The sequence below is a fragment of the Myripristis murdjan genome, chromosome 4 (genome assembly GCF_902150065.1).
Source record: "Myripristis murdjan chromosome 4, fMyrMur1.1, whole genome shotgun sequence".
Lineage (NCBI taxonomy): Eukaryota > Metazoa > Chordata > Actinopteri > Holocentriformes > Holocentridae > Myripristis > Myripristis murdjan.
The window spans coordinates 36439566-36455723 of NC_043983.1; the positions used below are offsets into that span (position 1 = coordinate 36439566).

Genomic DNA, 16158 nt, shown 5'->3' on the forward strand with positions numbered 1-16158 from the left:
GCCATGGTAATTCCTCTTCATTCTCATCCACCATCCATTTTACTCTGCTCTGTTTTTGTCAGCAGCTACAAATTCAGGTTAACAATAATAACACACAGCAACAACAACAACAACAATAATGACAGTGATGACCAGCAGAAAAGTTTCGCAATCAAAGAGGATGATGGATCTTTCTAAAGCTGCCATGTCTGTCTGATCGCAGAGTGACATCGGGTTTTTCATGCAGAAATGAGACAAACAGCGTCTGCCAGAAGATTTCCCAAGATGCCGCAGTGCAGGTCTGTGCGGGTGAAATCCAAGAAAAGTGCCGCGGCTGAAAACTGTCTGTGGTCAAACGCAAATTTATTAGAGCAAAAATATGGAGGGGGATGGAAATTGTCTCAAATGACCTGCTAGAGCTGATTTATCAGAACTGGTGGAAACTTCTGGTATTCACTGCCTTCGAAAAGCTTCGACCGGTTCAGCTCCTCTTTCAGCCCGATGTTATCATCAACATCCATCCTGGTAAATAATCAATAATTCAGGTGTGAACAAACTCAAGACGATGCCATCCCTCCACACACACTTTTGATTTGTGTTGTGAACGCAGATGAAGGATCATCTGTAGGGTTGTCACGATACCAGAAATTCAGTAGTCAATTTCCACGATTCTCAATACCCGTTTTTGATACCACGGCTAAAAATAAATAAATAAAATTAAATTTAAAAAAAATCCCATTTACTTCAACGCACACTCCTTTATTCAAATCTGCTGAACATTCAAGTATTTAAGTCCTCAAGTATTTAAAACAAACAAGAAATCAACTTCTTAAATAACAAATTTTTAATTGCACAAGATTTCAGCTGCAGTATCCAGCAGAGACATGAGAAACATATGGAAATAATAAACAGGCTTAGACATAATTAGCAAAAGAAAAAACTATTTAACATTACATGCCTGTTTTTGTGGTGCTTCAATAAACTGGAAGAGTTTCCTCCTTTTGTCTGGAAACTACCATTGCGCTGTTTGCATATCGGGTTTTGCAAATTTATTGTCATCCCTGAGCCTCCGCCTGCACTGAACTTCAACAACGACGACTCCTGGCGAATGTGGCAGGTCATAAACACTCTGACTATAAAACCAGTAACATCTTGCCTGTGAACAGCGACGCTCCGCTGGCTGAGGACCTAACCCTGTTTTCCGCTCGCTTTGAGGAAAAAGGAGACAGAAGGAGACAGACGAGCTGTCCAGCGCTGAATCCGCAGGCTCTGAAACTGGACACAGGTGAGGTGAGAAACACACTACGTCGGGTCAAAGCCAAGAAGGCGTCTGGGCCGGATGGTGTCCCAGGACGAGTGCTCCAGGCATGCTCTGACCAGCTCGCAGAGGTTTTCACCTCAGCCTGGCCCAAGCTGTTGTTCCAGCATGCACCATCGTGCCCATCCTCAAGCAGAAAACTGTGAGTCGTCTGAATGACTACAGGCCAATTGCACTCCGGTGATCTCAAAATGCTTTGAGAGGGTGATCCTGGCCCATATTAAGCGCACAATCCCTGTCACCCTGGACCAGTACCAGTTTCTTACAGAGCGAACTGGTCGACAGAAGACACCATCAGCATCACCCTACACACAGCCCTCCAACACCTGGAGAAACCTAACACTTATGTTAGGCTTGTCTTCCTGGATCTCAGCTCAGCCTTTAACACTGTAATCCCCAGCAGTCTGGTGTCCAAGCTGTGCAACCTCGGCCTGAACTCCTCAATATGCAACTGGACGCTAGACTACCTGACCAATGGGCCCCAGACTCTCAGGCAGGGAACACACACATCCTCCACCATCACCACTATCACCAGTGTTCCTCAAGGATGTGTGTTGAGCTCCCTCCTATTCGCCCTCTTCACCCACGACTGTCAGCCAGCCCACGCAACAAACACCATCATAAAGTTTGCAGATGACACAACAGTCGTGGGGCTGACTCCCAACGAGGACAAGTCAGCATACAGAAGTGAGATCCAGAACCTTGTGGCCTGATGCTCCACTAACAATCTCACCCTGAACAACAACAAAACCAAGGAGATTGTGTTGGATTTCAGGAGGTCCAGAAAGACAGCGCCTGCTCCTGTCACCATCAGCGGAGTAGTGGTGGAGAGGGTCCCCAGCCTTAAATTCCTGGGGGTCCACATAAGTGAGGACCTCTCCTTGACCACACACACCACCTGCATTGCTGGAAAAGCTTTTTCCTGAGGACACTGAGGAAGGCTGGCCTGCCGCAGAACCTCCTCAGGAACGTCTACCGGTGCTCAGTGGAAAGCATCCTCACGTACTGCGTCACGGCGTGTTATGCTGGATGCAACAAGAAAGAGCAGCGGGTGCTCCAGAGGGTCATCAAGGCAGCGCAGAGAATCACGGGGACTGAGCTGCCAACCATCAATGACATCTAACCCTGACCCTCACCCTGACCCCAACCCTCCCCCTGGCCGTCACCCACAACCTGTCCCACCCTGCCCACCATCTCTTCAGGCTTCTGCCATCTGGTAGATGGCACCAGAGCATACGGACCTGCACCACACACCTGAAAAACAGCTTCATCCCTCGAACTGTCAAACTGCTAAATGGCACCCCCCACCCCCACACACACAAACAAACACACACATTCACACACCCTCCCCTTTTCATGGACCGTGCAATACACCCCACATCTCCACCCAACTGAACCAGTGCAATAAGTGTTTCAGTACAATAATAGTGTTTTATTTTTATTTTTTTGTCTTGTTTTATTCATTATATAATGTATATTTATATTTTTGAAATTTGCTATCTATTTTCGTAATTTCTAACTTTACTCAGGGATGCACTTGGTTGTATGCTCTCCTCAGTAGCACAAAGACAGTAAAGCTTCTTATGTCTTCCAGACTCAACTCTCACTGTGTTTCTTTTGGACGAGCAGAGGCCAAGCTGCCATCTCTCACCTGTGTTTGGCTCTTCTGTGGCCACACACACTCACAAGCGTAAATCGTGTGTATACTGCCTTGTCAGTTCCAGAAGAATATGTTACAGCCCGCTAAAGGCTAAATCTAAATAAACACATCCGGTACCTTCAGTAACGTAGAAACACGGGAAGAGGCTCGATGTCTGCAATGTCTCAGCAAGACTTCTGTTATAGGCGCCCCGGGTTCGAATCTGACCTCAGGCCATTTTCTGCAGGTCGTCCTGTCTCTCTGCCCTGCCTGTGTTGTCTCTCTCTCTGGTGTCACTATCAAATAAAGCAGAAATGCCAAAAAACACCACTGTTTTCCGGTGTGTGAGGAGCTCAGAGATGGTGACCATCAGAGCCGAGGAACAGCCTGTGATTGGTCGATGAAGCTGCATCTGCTGCCTTTTCTACCGCTAAAAATGTTAAAGAATGAGAACAGAAACATATTTTTCCCTTCCAGCTCGTGTTTAAATAAACTCAATTGCATCATCAGTCTTGGGAAATCAGCCTTTAAGTTAAGAAACTGCAGCAATGCAATATTTAACTTGCAGCACGGTGAATAAATCAAGCCCCTGACTGGCTGATAAAATGACGCAGGTAGGTTGTTTCTCTGATATGAGGTTCTGAGGTTCTCTGATACTCTAAAAATCAAAGTATGACAGTTTTGTTGTAGGTTTCTGTTTCTCCGAGTAAAACTATTTTATTTTAAAGTTTGATCTTTTGATCTTCTTCTTTTGATCTTTGTTTGACCTCCGAGTTTCATGCACCTGACATTATGGGGGCAAACCAACCAACAGAAACGCAAGTCAATCTGTAGCATCAAATCCTCATCAGTACCCCAGTATCTACTGGGACAGATACACACACACACACACACACACACACACACACACAGGGGAGGTGAAGCGAGCGAGGGGCGAGTCAGATCAACAGAGCTGCTTCACTTCAGCTTGTAATGAATGTTTGTGTTGGAGGCGGGCGAGCGCTCGGCGGCGGCGGATCAGTGACGGCGCGCTGATCGTATTTGTCTTGTTCTTGTAACTTTTGAAAAACTAAGTTTTCCTCAAGCAGAGATCAATTCATGATCTGACTGTCCCATACACATCGGACTAGATGGTCATCATGGAGACACATGTGGCAGCTACAAGCCACTGATGCTCAGGATGGACGTTGCCATGGCAACACTGAGAAACCCACCATCCACCCAAAAATCAACACAAGATGAGCCGAGTCAGGACATCCAAGAAAACTCAGATTTCTTTTTGGTGAATAAAAAAGTTGCAAGCTGCCGCAGCCTGATGACTCCACCACCGGGGAACTACTAACCCTAACCCTAACCCCAAACACGGCGCAAAACATAGCTAAACATTGGCAAGAAATACTAAAAGTGTTAACAACTATTTTTTTTTTCTTTCCGAATGGCCTTCTGGTACACAAGTTGACTTCAGAAATAGAGAGACAGGACCCCAACCTCTATCCTAACCCTAACCCTAACCCCCATCTTACTCTAACCTTAACCTCACCTAACATTAACCTTCCTCTAAACCTAAACCTAACCTTAACCATTTTTACTCTACACCTAACCTCACCCTAACCCTAACCTTAACCCCTTACTTTATACCTAACCTTAAACTCACCCTAACCTTAACCTTTCGTTCTAAACCTAAACCTTAACCTCACCCTCACCTTAACCTATACTTTAAGCCTAACCTGTACCCACACCTCAAACTAACCAGAGCTAGGAAGGCCAATTTTTTACTCAGCCCGGCAGCCATTTTTGTCTACTCAAGTGACAGCCATTTTGAGACCACATGTACCAGCCGGTGGCCAGACTTTGACTCGACCCGGCAGCCATTTTGTTTACTCAGGCGGCGGCCATTTTGAGATTTAAACAGCCCCCAGTAGGCAGATAGAATAGACCTTCAACCCAAATACTAACCCTACCTCTACTCCTAAACCTAAACTTAACCTTTAATTCAACCTTAAACCTAAAATTAATCCTCGACCTTAAAATTAAAACTGATAGCTTATCCTTTATCCTGCCGGACCGGACCTTTGCGATAGCTGGGGAAAGTGGAGGGACAGGAGCTTGTAACAACAGGCTGACAGCAGCCGCCTTATAATATTCTGCTTCTGTGGCGAACAAAGTCCTCAACATTCAGAAACCACACAGCTGATAATCGGCTGTGGAAAGCAAAACGTTTCCCCGGGGACTATTTTCCCTGGTGGAGGAGGAGGAGGAGGAGGAAACATTTCAGTGTGAAAAAGTCCTGAAAAGCCAACAGTGCTGCTGCTTTTAGGAAAACTCATGTGGAGGACTTTATTGGGCTGATGGAAAACTGGAGTGAAGAAAGTGTGAAGGCTCTGAAAGTTCATGTTCATATCATAGTGGAATGAATGGAAACCAGCGGCTGGAGGAAAGGGAGGAGGAGTGATGTGGCAGCTCTGAAACCCCACTGCTCGCTTTGTGAGGAGATCAGAGGAACGTTCTGGAGAGAAACTGAACATGCAGAGGAACCAAGACGGAGATAAATACAAATTCAGAATTTTTTCTGTTTTATTCCAGTTTGTTTTAGTGAGTAGATACACTAAACTGATTTAATGTTAACATTATCTTAACTTGCTAGCTGTGTTATTTACTGTTGAGTTCATGGACCTTCCTCTTCATCGCACTCAGGTGTCAGAAGTAAACTTCAGGAACATTCACTTGCTTCTCTGCCAGAAATCGTTTAATTTTACTGAATGTAAACCAGGTGAAGGCTCAAACAGAACCAACAGCGTCGCTGCTTCTTGCTCCTGCTGGGTTTATTGATCAGCAGCCGGCGCTTCCTGAGGATCAGATTCCAGATAATCAGCTGAGAGGATTTTGATTTTGTCCTGAGGAAGAATGGAAGCATCAACTGGCAACTCACACCTTTAATTTACATTCAGACAACCTGGTGTTTTTACTTTCATTTGGTCAGAAATGACTATAGAACCATGGTGTAGGAACAACTCATCCTGGAGGAAGCAGACATAGAACTTCCCCCATCATTCCAATTCCTCTCTAGCAGCCGAGGCCAATAAAAGGTGCCCTTATCACCTTTTTGGAGCTCAAAAGGTCTTCAACATCTTCACCAACCTCAGCCCTGACCAGATTTGTCAACTACTGGACCTCTGCCTGAACACCACCTATTTTCAATACAATGGGGAATTTCACAGGCAGAAGCATGGCTGCGCCATAGGCTCACCAGTCTCTCCCATAGTGGCCAACCTCTACATGGAAGAGGTGGAAAACAGAGCCCTGACCTCTTTCAGAGGAACAACACCTAGCCATTGGTTCAGGTACGTGGATGACACATGGGTCACCATCAAATCCAGGAAGTGCAAGCCTTCACAGAACACATCAACTCAGTGGACACCAAGAACAACAGCCTGGCCTTTTTGGACTGTGAAGTACATTTTGAGGAGGACAGGAGCCTGCACATGAGGGTTTACAGGAAACCCACCCACACAGATCAGTATCTACTCTTTCTATCTTTAACAAACACCACATCCCTGTGTTTTTCAAACCCAGCAACACATTAAGGCAGAAACTGGTCCACCCGAAAGACCGCACTCCAAAACAAAAGAGAAGCAACCTGCTGTATGCAGTCCAATGCACTGGAGAAACTAAGCAACCATTATACAGAGGCATGGCACGACACAGGAGGGCCACCTTCTCAGGCCAGGACTCTGCAGTTTACCTCCACCTGAAGGATAAGGAGCACACCTGAAGACCACAACATCCATATTGTGGACAGGGAGGACAGGTGGTTTGGAAGAGGAGTGAAGGAGGCCATCTAATTTGTGGATATTCCGAATAATACAGGAATATGGTGTGCAAGTAAACGTACTCACCGTCCTTTCATCTCTACCCAGGAGATTGAAACACCCATCACCTTTGACCTCATGGGACAACAATCGACCACACTTGACATAAGGTGACCCCAGTGATTCTCGACAATGATCATTAACACCTAGGGGCACTTTCACCTAGTGGTATCGATGACCTTGACAACGAATCCACAGAGGTTAAACACCTGGGAGTTCTTGCCAGTTACATTTTTTTGGTGGAGAATGCAGAGTTTCCATTCATAATTTGCTGTGGGAAAAAAAAATCAACACTGAGTGAATTATCTCCTTTATTACTATACAACCATCTAAGGCATAAGGCCGTAGCAGTGTAAAAGAGGAGAAACAAAGGGACTATTACATCCGTACTACAGTTGTTTATGAAAGTTTCCACCTTTTTAGACCAAATTCTTAATGAAATAAAGTCACATTAGACACTGCAGAAAATAGAATCAAAATTAAGATCAAGCCAAACTTCATTCAGGATGAGATTGGGTGATGTGAGTGTGGCCAAATATCAATAATATCAATATGGCAAAAAAAAAAAAAAAAAAAAAGTGCCCTAGAATTAGACTTAAAACTTTTCAGTCACATAAATTAGATGGAGGTCTTAAATTTCCAAACCTAAGATATTATTTTTGGGCTGCACAGATGAAGCCACTGATAGTGTGGATTCAGAATGGTACTTCCACATGATGGCTTAATATTGAGAAAAGTATGAGCCCAGAGCCTTGGAATAAAATACAGCCAGCTTTCGGACTTCCAAAGATACTTTCACAGGGCTTAAAGTGAAAAATTTTCCTGAGCCTGAAACCTCACAGGTGAAACGACTGGAGGGGTTGTGCCACCCAGATTCTCTCCGTGTAATTTTCTCCAGATATATGTTCATATCCCACACAAAACAGCATTTCATTCAAATTATGTCAAATTCCGCGTTAAAAATAGATTCCATTTTATTCGGCTAATACCGCGATTCCGTGTTCGCGGAAATTATAGGGCTCTAGTTAAGTTGACCCTTAAATGCGCTGTTTGCATCCTTGTAAGTTGCTCAATATTCTTCAGATTTGTACTCATTGACCCATCTGTATTATATCAATCTATATTAATAGAATAGGCTCCGGTCGTGAGTAACAGCGGCAGTAGTGCTTTAAACGCCCGTGTGGGTGTCCATTTGACTTGGACCGGGACCGGAGGAGTGCAAACGCACTCATCTTCGCCACTGGTGGTCGACTCAGGCTGTCGCGCCGTGCGTTTAAAACAAACGCCGATATTTTCGCCTGTTTTCAGGAGGCTGGAGCCGACGCAATACTAATTCTTTATTTCACTTACGTGGGTACAGGTGTGATCCTCATCTGATCTCTCTCTCTCTGTCTGCATATGGATGAGTGCGGGTACAGAAACGTGACGTTAAATTATTTCTGTTGTGATTTTATTTATTTTTTACTTTGAAAATTAATTTAGCGTGTCGGGGGGCGGGCGCTGCACCCCGCCAATAGAATAATAGGGGAAACACTGAATGTATTTTGCTTCCATCTCTCTGCCCTTCTCTACTCTACTTCAACGCTGCTTAGCTCCACCGGATCTATTCTACCGGACGGTAGACTGCCGCATCCACCTGTTGCACAAAACGCACACGGCCTGCTGTTCTTAGACCCTCCCCACTCAGCTGTTATTGGCCAACTGAGTTTGATAACACTATACTATTGGTGGATCTACCCATGCGCTTCGCTGAAAATCAGAAGATCATTCGTTAAATGCTAACTTAAGCCAAATTGTTGCCACAAAAAAAAAAAAAAAAAAAAAATGCCCGTCAAGCCGGAATTCCGGCACCATGCCGGAGTACTTTAAGCCCTGCTTTCATCATTAGCAAACATTGGACTTATGAGGACCTTCAATTTAGATACTGGTATTAGGAAGGGGTCAGACCATAGACTAAGCTATCTACACCGGCTAATCAAGGATGGCAATTTGAAAACATTCGATCAGTTGAAAAATGAATTTGATCTCCCCTGGACAGATTTTTCTTTAGATATTTACAGCTGAGATCCTTTCTGACAACACAGAAAGAGTGGGGAAAACTTATAAGACCTACCCCAATAGAAAAGTTCCTCATAAGACAAATAAGTAACGGAGATAAAAAAAATAATTGCTAAACTATATTATATATTTTTAATCAACAAATGGACATAACTCCGGACAGTGGTAAGACAGAGGTGGGAGGCAGAGATGAACAAGAATATATCAGTGGACACTTGGAGGGAGATATGCACCTAAGCACACCTTGCCACAAACTCCAGGTTTTTCAGAACACCAGTAATAACAGCTAAGATGGGATCAACACGTGGTAGCTCATGCTGGAGAAATTGTGGTACTGAGATTGCCAATCACACCCATATATTCTGGCTGTGTCCTAAGCTGAACCTATTCTGGAAAGATGTTTTTGATGCTCTCAGAGTGGTTTTTAAACGGGATATTCCACAAACCCCTATAATAACATTATTGGGAGCAATTCCTGAGAGTGTGGAAAGAAGAGATGTGAAATACCTCTTAAACATATTGCTCACAGCGGCATTAAAATGCATAACTATCAGATGGTTAAAGCCAGATCGCCCTACTTATTATGGGTGCATTCAGAAAATATGGGATTAGGGATGCACATTTTGGATTTTTTTTATGACCGTTAACCGACGCCCTTTAACGATTAATAACCGTTAACCGATAAGATTTAAATGCCCTTCCATGCTGCCATTCTGACATTCCGTCATTCCGACATGCTGCCATTCCGACATACCACCATTTAGACATATCACCATCCCGAAATACCGCTATTCCGACACACAAACGTCCCACCATTCCGACAAGGCTTTCCATGTAAGGAAAGGCTGGAATCAGAGGGCCCTATCTTGCGCCAGACTCCCTAAACCCGCTATTTGCGGATTTAGGATTTAGGAAGAGGCGTTCCCCCGTAAAAGTTGCTATCTTGTGCACCTCCCGCTATCCGCAACACACCTCCGCTACCCACTATATTATGCATAGGCGTGTTTTGGGCGTTACGCCAGTCAAACCAATCAGTGTGCCAGGTGCCATTGCCTTTAAGGGCAGGATGCGCTATCCTAAATCCTAAATCCTAAACCCGCGATGGAGAGAGGGAGGTAGATTTTCTCAGGGCTTCTACTGAGGCTAAAGCAAGTTGGCTTTATATACATATTATATATTATATTATAGGCGAGTTAATTCGGGAGGTGGAGCCACATGTGTCCAAGTGGACGTGTCACAAGGTTGTACTGATTGAGTAAAATCCCGGGGTCACACAAGAGGCAGAGGTGGAACTATGTGTAAACTAATTTATTGACAAGGTAGACTGGGCAAATAAAATATTAAAAATAAAAATATAGCACAGCTGCTGGGTTATGATAAAACAATAAAAACGTGCTGGCGATAGTGTCCAATTAAAACAGTCTTTCCTCTAAACGGTCTATATGAGTAATATACTCAGTCCATTCCGGCGGCGTCCCGGTATCAGTCCGACCGTGTGCGTGGCGAGGCTCCGTCGGGGCGTGCACTGAAGCCGCCTGGGCGCGCTCTCCTAACAGCCCACACTTTAGGGATAGCGGATAGCGGGTGGTCAAGACCACCCGCTATCCGCTTTCCCTAAAGTGTGTGCGCAAGATAGCAACTTTAGGGATAGCGCATGAAACACGCCCACGGACACACCTCCAGGCGCAAATGACGAGTCGGCATAATGGATAGCGGGTAGCGGGTGGCGCAAGATACCGTTTATGGATAGTGGAAGTTCCTAAATCCGCAATTTGCGGGTAGCGGGTAGTGGCAGCGGATAGCGGGTGGCACAAGATAGTCACTGACTCGGCGCTGTCCGGTGCTGAACTGCAGATTTACAATGACGGCAAATAGTTAGATTACTCATCTAAAATGTAAAAAAAAAAAAAAAAGCTACAAGCTTTAGATATAATTAACAGTACTGTAGGCTTCAATCGTCTGCTATTGCTTTTTAAATTATGTCGAGAGCGAGCGCGCTGGTGATTTCTTTAATTGTGTGTTCTGCTTCATTTCCAAAATAAAGTTTGAGCTTCTGAAATCTGATTTTTAAACAGTTCTGATGGAGCTCAATGTTTATCTGGATGATGCGGCTTCATTCCGAACAATTTTACTGTAAACCTGGACGACCCGCGACGTGTCTGGAGATAAAAAAATAATATTCAATGTAATGTGTGTTTTGTGCGTAATTGCATACAAGGATACACACCCTCCCCTACTGTACAACACGAAGGAGACTGGAATTAGTCAGTGACTTCAGGTGTCATCTGCAGAGCCGTCATTGATATCTGTAATATTAATGTTGCATATGATGCCAGCGTGCATGGAGACACACGGGCTCAATGGAGAGCTGCGCTCCAGCTGGCTGCTGTGACAGGTCACTGACACTGTGTTTCTGCTTACAGTCAGTGATCCCTGAGATTCAGACATGAATCTAACATGTTTCACACTAGCCCGAGTTACATTAATACGTGTACTAGACATATTATATTTCCCGTTTCAGGAGTTTTTAATAATAGATTGGAGGGATGACGGAATGGCGGTTGCCTCCCCTATTATTTTATTTTTATTTTTTTGAGTACTGTGACCCATTCAAAAGTGCCGTGACAAAAAAATTCTCATGGGCTTTATTTATTTATTTTTAAATGTGCAAAAACAGCCAAATAAACATCAACCAAATGAACAAAAACAACAAAATATCAGGATTTTTCTCATCTCAAACAGCACTGCGTACACCTTTTTGCTCTCTTCATCTTCGCTGTAAAGTGGGCTGTGATGGAAAGCACGTGATGGCATGTGTTGCACCTGTCGACACGCCCCCATGAGTTGATTGAATTACGTAGCTTAAAAACAAAATTGACCGTTAGTATTAATCGGTTAGAGTTACTGTTATCGGTTAACGGTTAAACGGTTAACCATGTGCATCCCTATATGGGATATTTACCAGATGGAGCAAATCACAAACTCATTAAGACTTCAAAAATCTGTCTTTATTAAACGATGGAAACCTGTCATAGCTCTGCTAATACAATAAGTCTGTAGCCTAAGACTCTTGGCCTAGTACTAACGACAGTCATACCATCACACTATGTCTTTTGATAACTAGAGTGGATCTTTTTTTTCTTTTCTCTTTCTAGTATTATTATTATTATTATTATTCTTTATGTATTTACCTTTATTTTCTTGTCTTTCTCTCACTCTAAATTTGTGTAATATAACTGATCCTGTGTTCTATTTATTATTATTTTTATCTTATACATCTTAAAATCTATAGTTATGTGTTTCTACTGCTTTCTTACACGATTCTTGATTATAAGTGTTAAGATCATGTGCAGGTGTAAAAAGGGTAAAAAATGTAAATGAAGGGAAATGTATATGTCATGTTACTATTGTGAAAAAAGAAATAAAAATTAAGTTTAAAAATATATATACATATATATATATATATATATATATATATATATATATATACATATATATATATATATATAAACCATTTTGGCACGACTCAGCGGCAGAGACGTGATGGATGACAGAGAGAACATCTTTAATGATCAAACCTCCACATCATGAAACGTCTACAAACTTTACCAGTTTACACTTTCATCCTCCTAAAGTTTTTTTTTTCTTTTTTTGGCCATCGCTGTGTGCAGAACTTAAAGGTCAGAGAAGTCTAAACGAGACATTGTGGGTTAAGGTAGCAGAGGTGTGTCAGAGGCTTCAATCAGGAAAGTGACATCACACCTTAAGTCTGACATTTCTAATTAAATGTTCTAATTAGTGACGTCAACATGCAGAACATTTTCAAAGTCTTTACTGGAGGGAAAAAGAACACCAGGTGACAGTAGTTGCAATATATGACCACTAGATAGCACCAAAAAAAAAAAAAAAAAACATTCTGAAGGTCCTTATGTCTGATGCACTGAGACATGATGAATTTTATTTCAAAGAAACTTCAGTAGTTTTTTATTTCCTTGTTCATGGGAGGGAGTGTTGTGGTTAGTTTCTTAAAGGGTCAAAAACTCAAGTTTTGAGTTGTAAGCGCTGATATTCTCAGTCTGGTGAGGACGAGGCGGCGGCCGTTACCTTCACAGTTTGGTCCAGCGAGGCAGTGGCGACTCGGGCCTGCGGTCCCATCAGCCCACAGTGCAGGTCTGTGATGGGCAGTGAGTGGCGGGACAGGACGTGGCGAGGCTCCGGCGTGTGGTTCAAATCCAGCTGGACCACACTGCAACACACAGCACATGAGCAGTGTCTTCAGCATCATCATCAGCATTATCATCATCATCATCATCATCACAGGATGTCATCTGTCCTCATTTCCACTTTGAGCCTCCCAGGTTCAGGTGAAGAAAATGAACCTTTTTCTGTCTTTAGATCATTTTGTTGTCAACCTCACCGCTTCAGTTCCTCTACAAACAACATGGAAATTAAGTGAATTCCAGCCCAGCAGAGAAATCATTCATTTATTTTTTTTAGGTAAATTATTTTTCAAGCTAAGTAAAATAAAATTATTAGTTCATCAAATCAACAGGTGAACATATTAAATAATTATCATCGTAATATTGACCAAAATTGTGATTTTAGTATTAGGGCTAGACCACTACACTACTAAACATCAATAACAGGAGGACAAGTAAAGCATAGTTTTTATTGCTATAGTGCCTTCAGGAAGTATTCAGACCCCTTTCACTTTTTTCACTTTTGTTATGCAGCCTGATACTACAATCTTTAAAATTATTTTTTTTTCTCTCATTAATATACACTCAGTGCAAACTGAATTGTAGAATTTTTTGCAAATTTATTAAAAAGGAAAAACTAAAATATCACATTTACATAAGTATTCAAATCCTTTGCAACAACACTTGAAATTTAGCTCAGGTGCCTCCCTTTTCTGTTGATGGTTGCTGAGATGTTTCTATACCTTGCTTAAAGGCCAACCTGTGATCAATTAAATTGATTGGACATGATTTGGAAAGGCACACAACTCTCTATAGAAGGCCTCACAGATGACATGCATATCAGAGCAAAAACCATGAGGTCAGAGGAGCTGCCTGCAGAGCTCAGAGACAGGACTGCTGCAAGGCACAGATCTGGGGCTACAAAAAACTTTCTGCTGCTGGAAGAAGTTTGGCACACCCAGGACTCTTCCAGGAGCTGGGCCCCCGGCAAAACTGAGCCATGGTGGGAGAAGGGCCTCAGTAAGAAAGGTTACCAAGAATCCACTGGTCACTCTGACTGAGCTCCAGAGATCCTGTGTGGAGATGCATGGGACAAAGCTGATCTGGGCTTTATGGCAGAGCGGCTGGACGGAAGCCTCTCCTCAGAGCAAAACTCATGGAAGCTGCTTGGAGTTTGCAGAAAAGCAGCTGAAGGACTCTCAGACTGTGAAAAACCAGATTCTCTGGTCTGATGAAACCAAGATCGAACTGTTTGGCCTCAGTTCCAAACGTTCTGTCTGGAGGAAACCAGGCACCGCTCATCAGCTGCCCAGCACCATCCCAGCAGTGGCAGCATCAGGCTGGTGTTTTCCAGCAGCAGGGACTGGGAGACTGGTCAGGGCTGAGGGGAAGCTGAATGGAGCAAAGTCCAGAGATATCCTCAATGAAAAGCTGTTCCACAGCTCAGGACCTCAGACTGGGCCGAAGGTTCACCTTCCAACATGACAGTGACCCTGAGCTCACAGCCAAGACAACACAGGAGAGGCTTAGGGACTCTGTGAAGGTCCCAGAGCCCAGAGCCCTGACCTGAACCCTGTCCAACATCTCTGCAGAGACCTGAACATGGCCGCCCACCGACGCTCCCCATCCAACCTGACCGAGCCTGAGAGGATCTGCAGAGAAGAAGCAGGTTATCCCCCAGTCCAGGTGTGCAAAGCTTGTTGTCAAACCCAAAAAGACTGGAGGCTGTAACTGCTGCCAAAGAGGCTTCAACTGAGTGCTGAGTAAAGGATCTGAATACTGATGTCAATGTGATCTTTCAGTTTTTACATTTAAATAAATTTACAAAAATATCTAAAATTCTGTTTTCATTTTGTCATTATGAGGCACTGAGTGCAGAATAATGAGAAAAAATCAATTTAAACAACTTTAGCATCAGGCTGCAACATAACAAAAGTGAAAAAAGTGAAGGGGGTCTGAATACTTCCAGAATGCACTGTTATTATAATTATGAATCGATAAATAAATCTGATTGGTTTTCCTAACGCTCATGTCCTGGATCTCCATAGTAACAGTTGTACTTTGCTGTGATTGGCTGCAGAGAGCATCACATCTCAAAGCCTGCAAATAAGTAAATAAATAAACATTTTAAAATTAAAAAAACGGAAAGATGAAATGCAGCATGAGATGTGGCTGCTTTTCAAAAAGCTGATGAGCGCAGTGACTCCACCCACCTGATGACATCACACATCAGACTGAGGAGGGTTCCACTGCAGGTTCCACAGCTTTAATATTGTTATTGTACAGCAGTTGTGCTGTTTTCAAATGAGCTCTATACATAAACTGGAACTTATCTGTGATCAGACCAAATCTCTGGTGCCTCCGTGTGGCAAAAATAAAAACTTTGTCAAGTTAAATACAGAGATGGTTGATTTTTAAATGATGTGGCTGAACTGTAAAAATTAATTTGAGAAAGTATTGATAATTTTGTCCCAATGTTTTGAATTTTCAAAATTGCATCTCAATATCCCGCTGACGCAGTAAAGTTTTAACTGGACAGCAATGTGCAGCGAAAATTTAAATCAAAATACTGGGATGATAATAATAACAGTAATAATGTAAAGATGTTGCTGATGTGAACCTGGGAGAGTCGAGTAGAGAAGAAGGACAAGCAGACGCAGTCGCATTTATTCATGCCGTCCTGCATCTTCAGCTGCAGCTGGACTCTCTGAGGTCCACTGCCCAGAACATTCTCCAGCTGGACTAGTAGGGCTGAGTTAAAAAAATCACTTTAATCAATTTTAATAGATTTCCCTTTAAATGGTTTGATATTGATCCGTAAAATTCAAAAATCAATCTCCAATTCTATTCAATCTAACTATTTTTTTCTTCTTTGGACGTCTGGTGCAGAGAAGCAGCCTGTGGTATCAACCCAGCTCGTCTCGCGTGATCAGCATTTAGCGCTGCAGTTCATGGCACAAGACCCCGTGAGATGTTTTTACTGCCAGCAGTCAAACAGCATGGCTGGAGCGAGTACACCACTGAGGGCACCACCAGCGAGTTTAAAAGCTGATGTTTGGATGTGTTTCGGATTTAACAAGCACGAGGAAAATGATG

The 16158-nt window shown here is 43.2% G+C and overlaps 1 protein-coding gene across 1 annotated transcript in view; it reads right to left on the reverse strand.

Moving 5' to 3' along the window:
* Positions 1–16158, reverse strand: part of wdr18 (WD repeat domain 18) — a 50849-nt gene that overhangs the window by 28821 nt on the left and 5870 nt on the right. The window contains exon 4 of the mRNA XM_030050092.1: positions 12968–13109. Coding sequence (XP_029905952.1) covers positions 12968–13109 — 142 coding nt within the window. The remainder of the gene's footprint in view (positions 1–12967; positions 13110–16158) is intronic.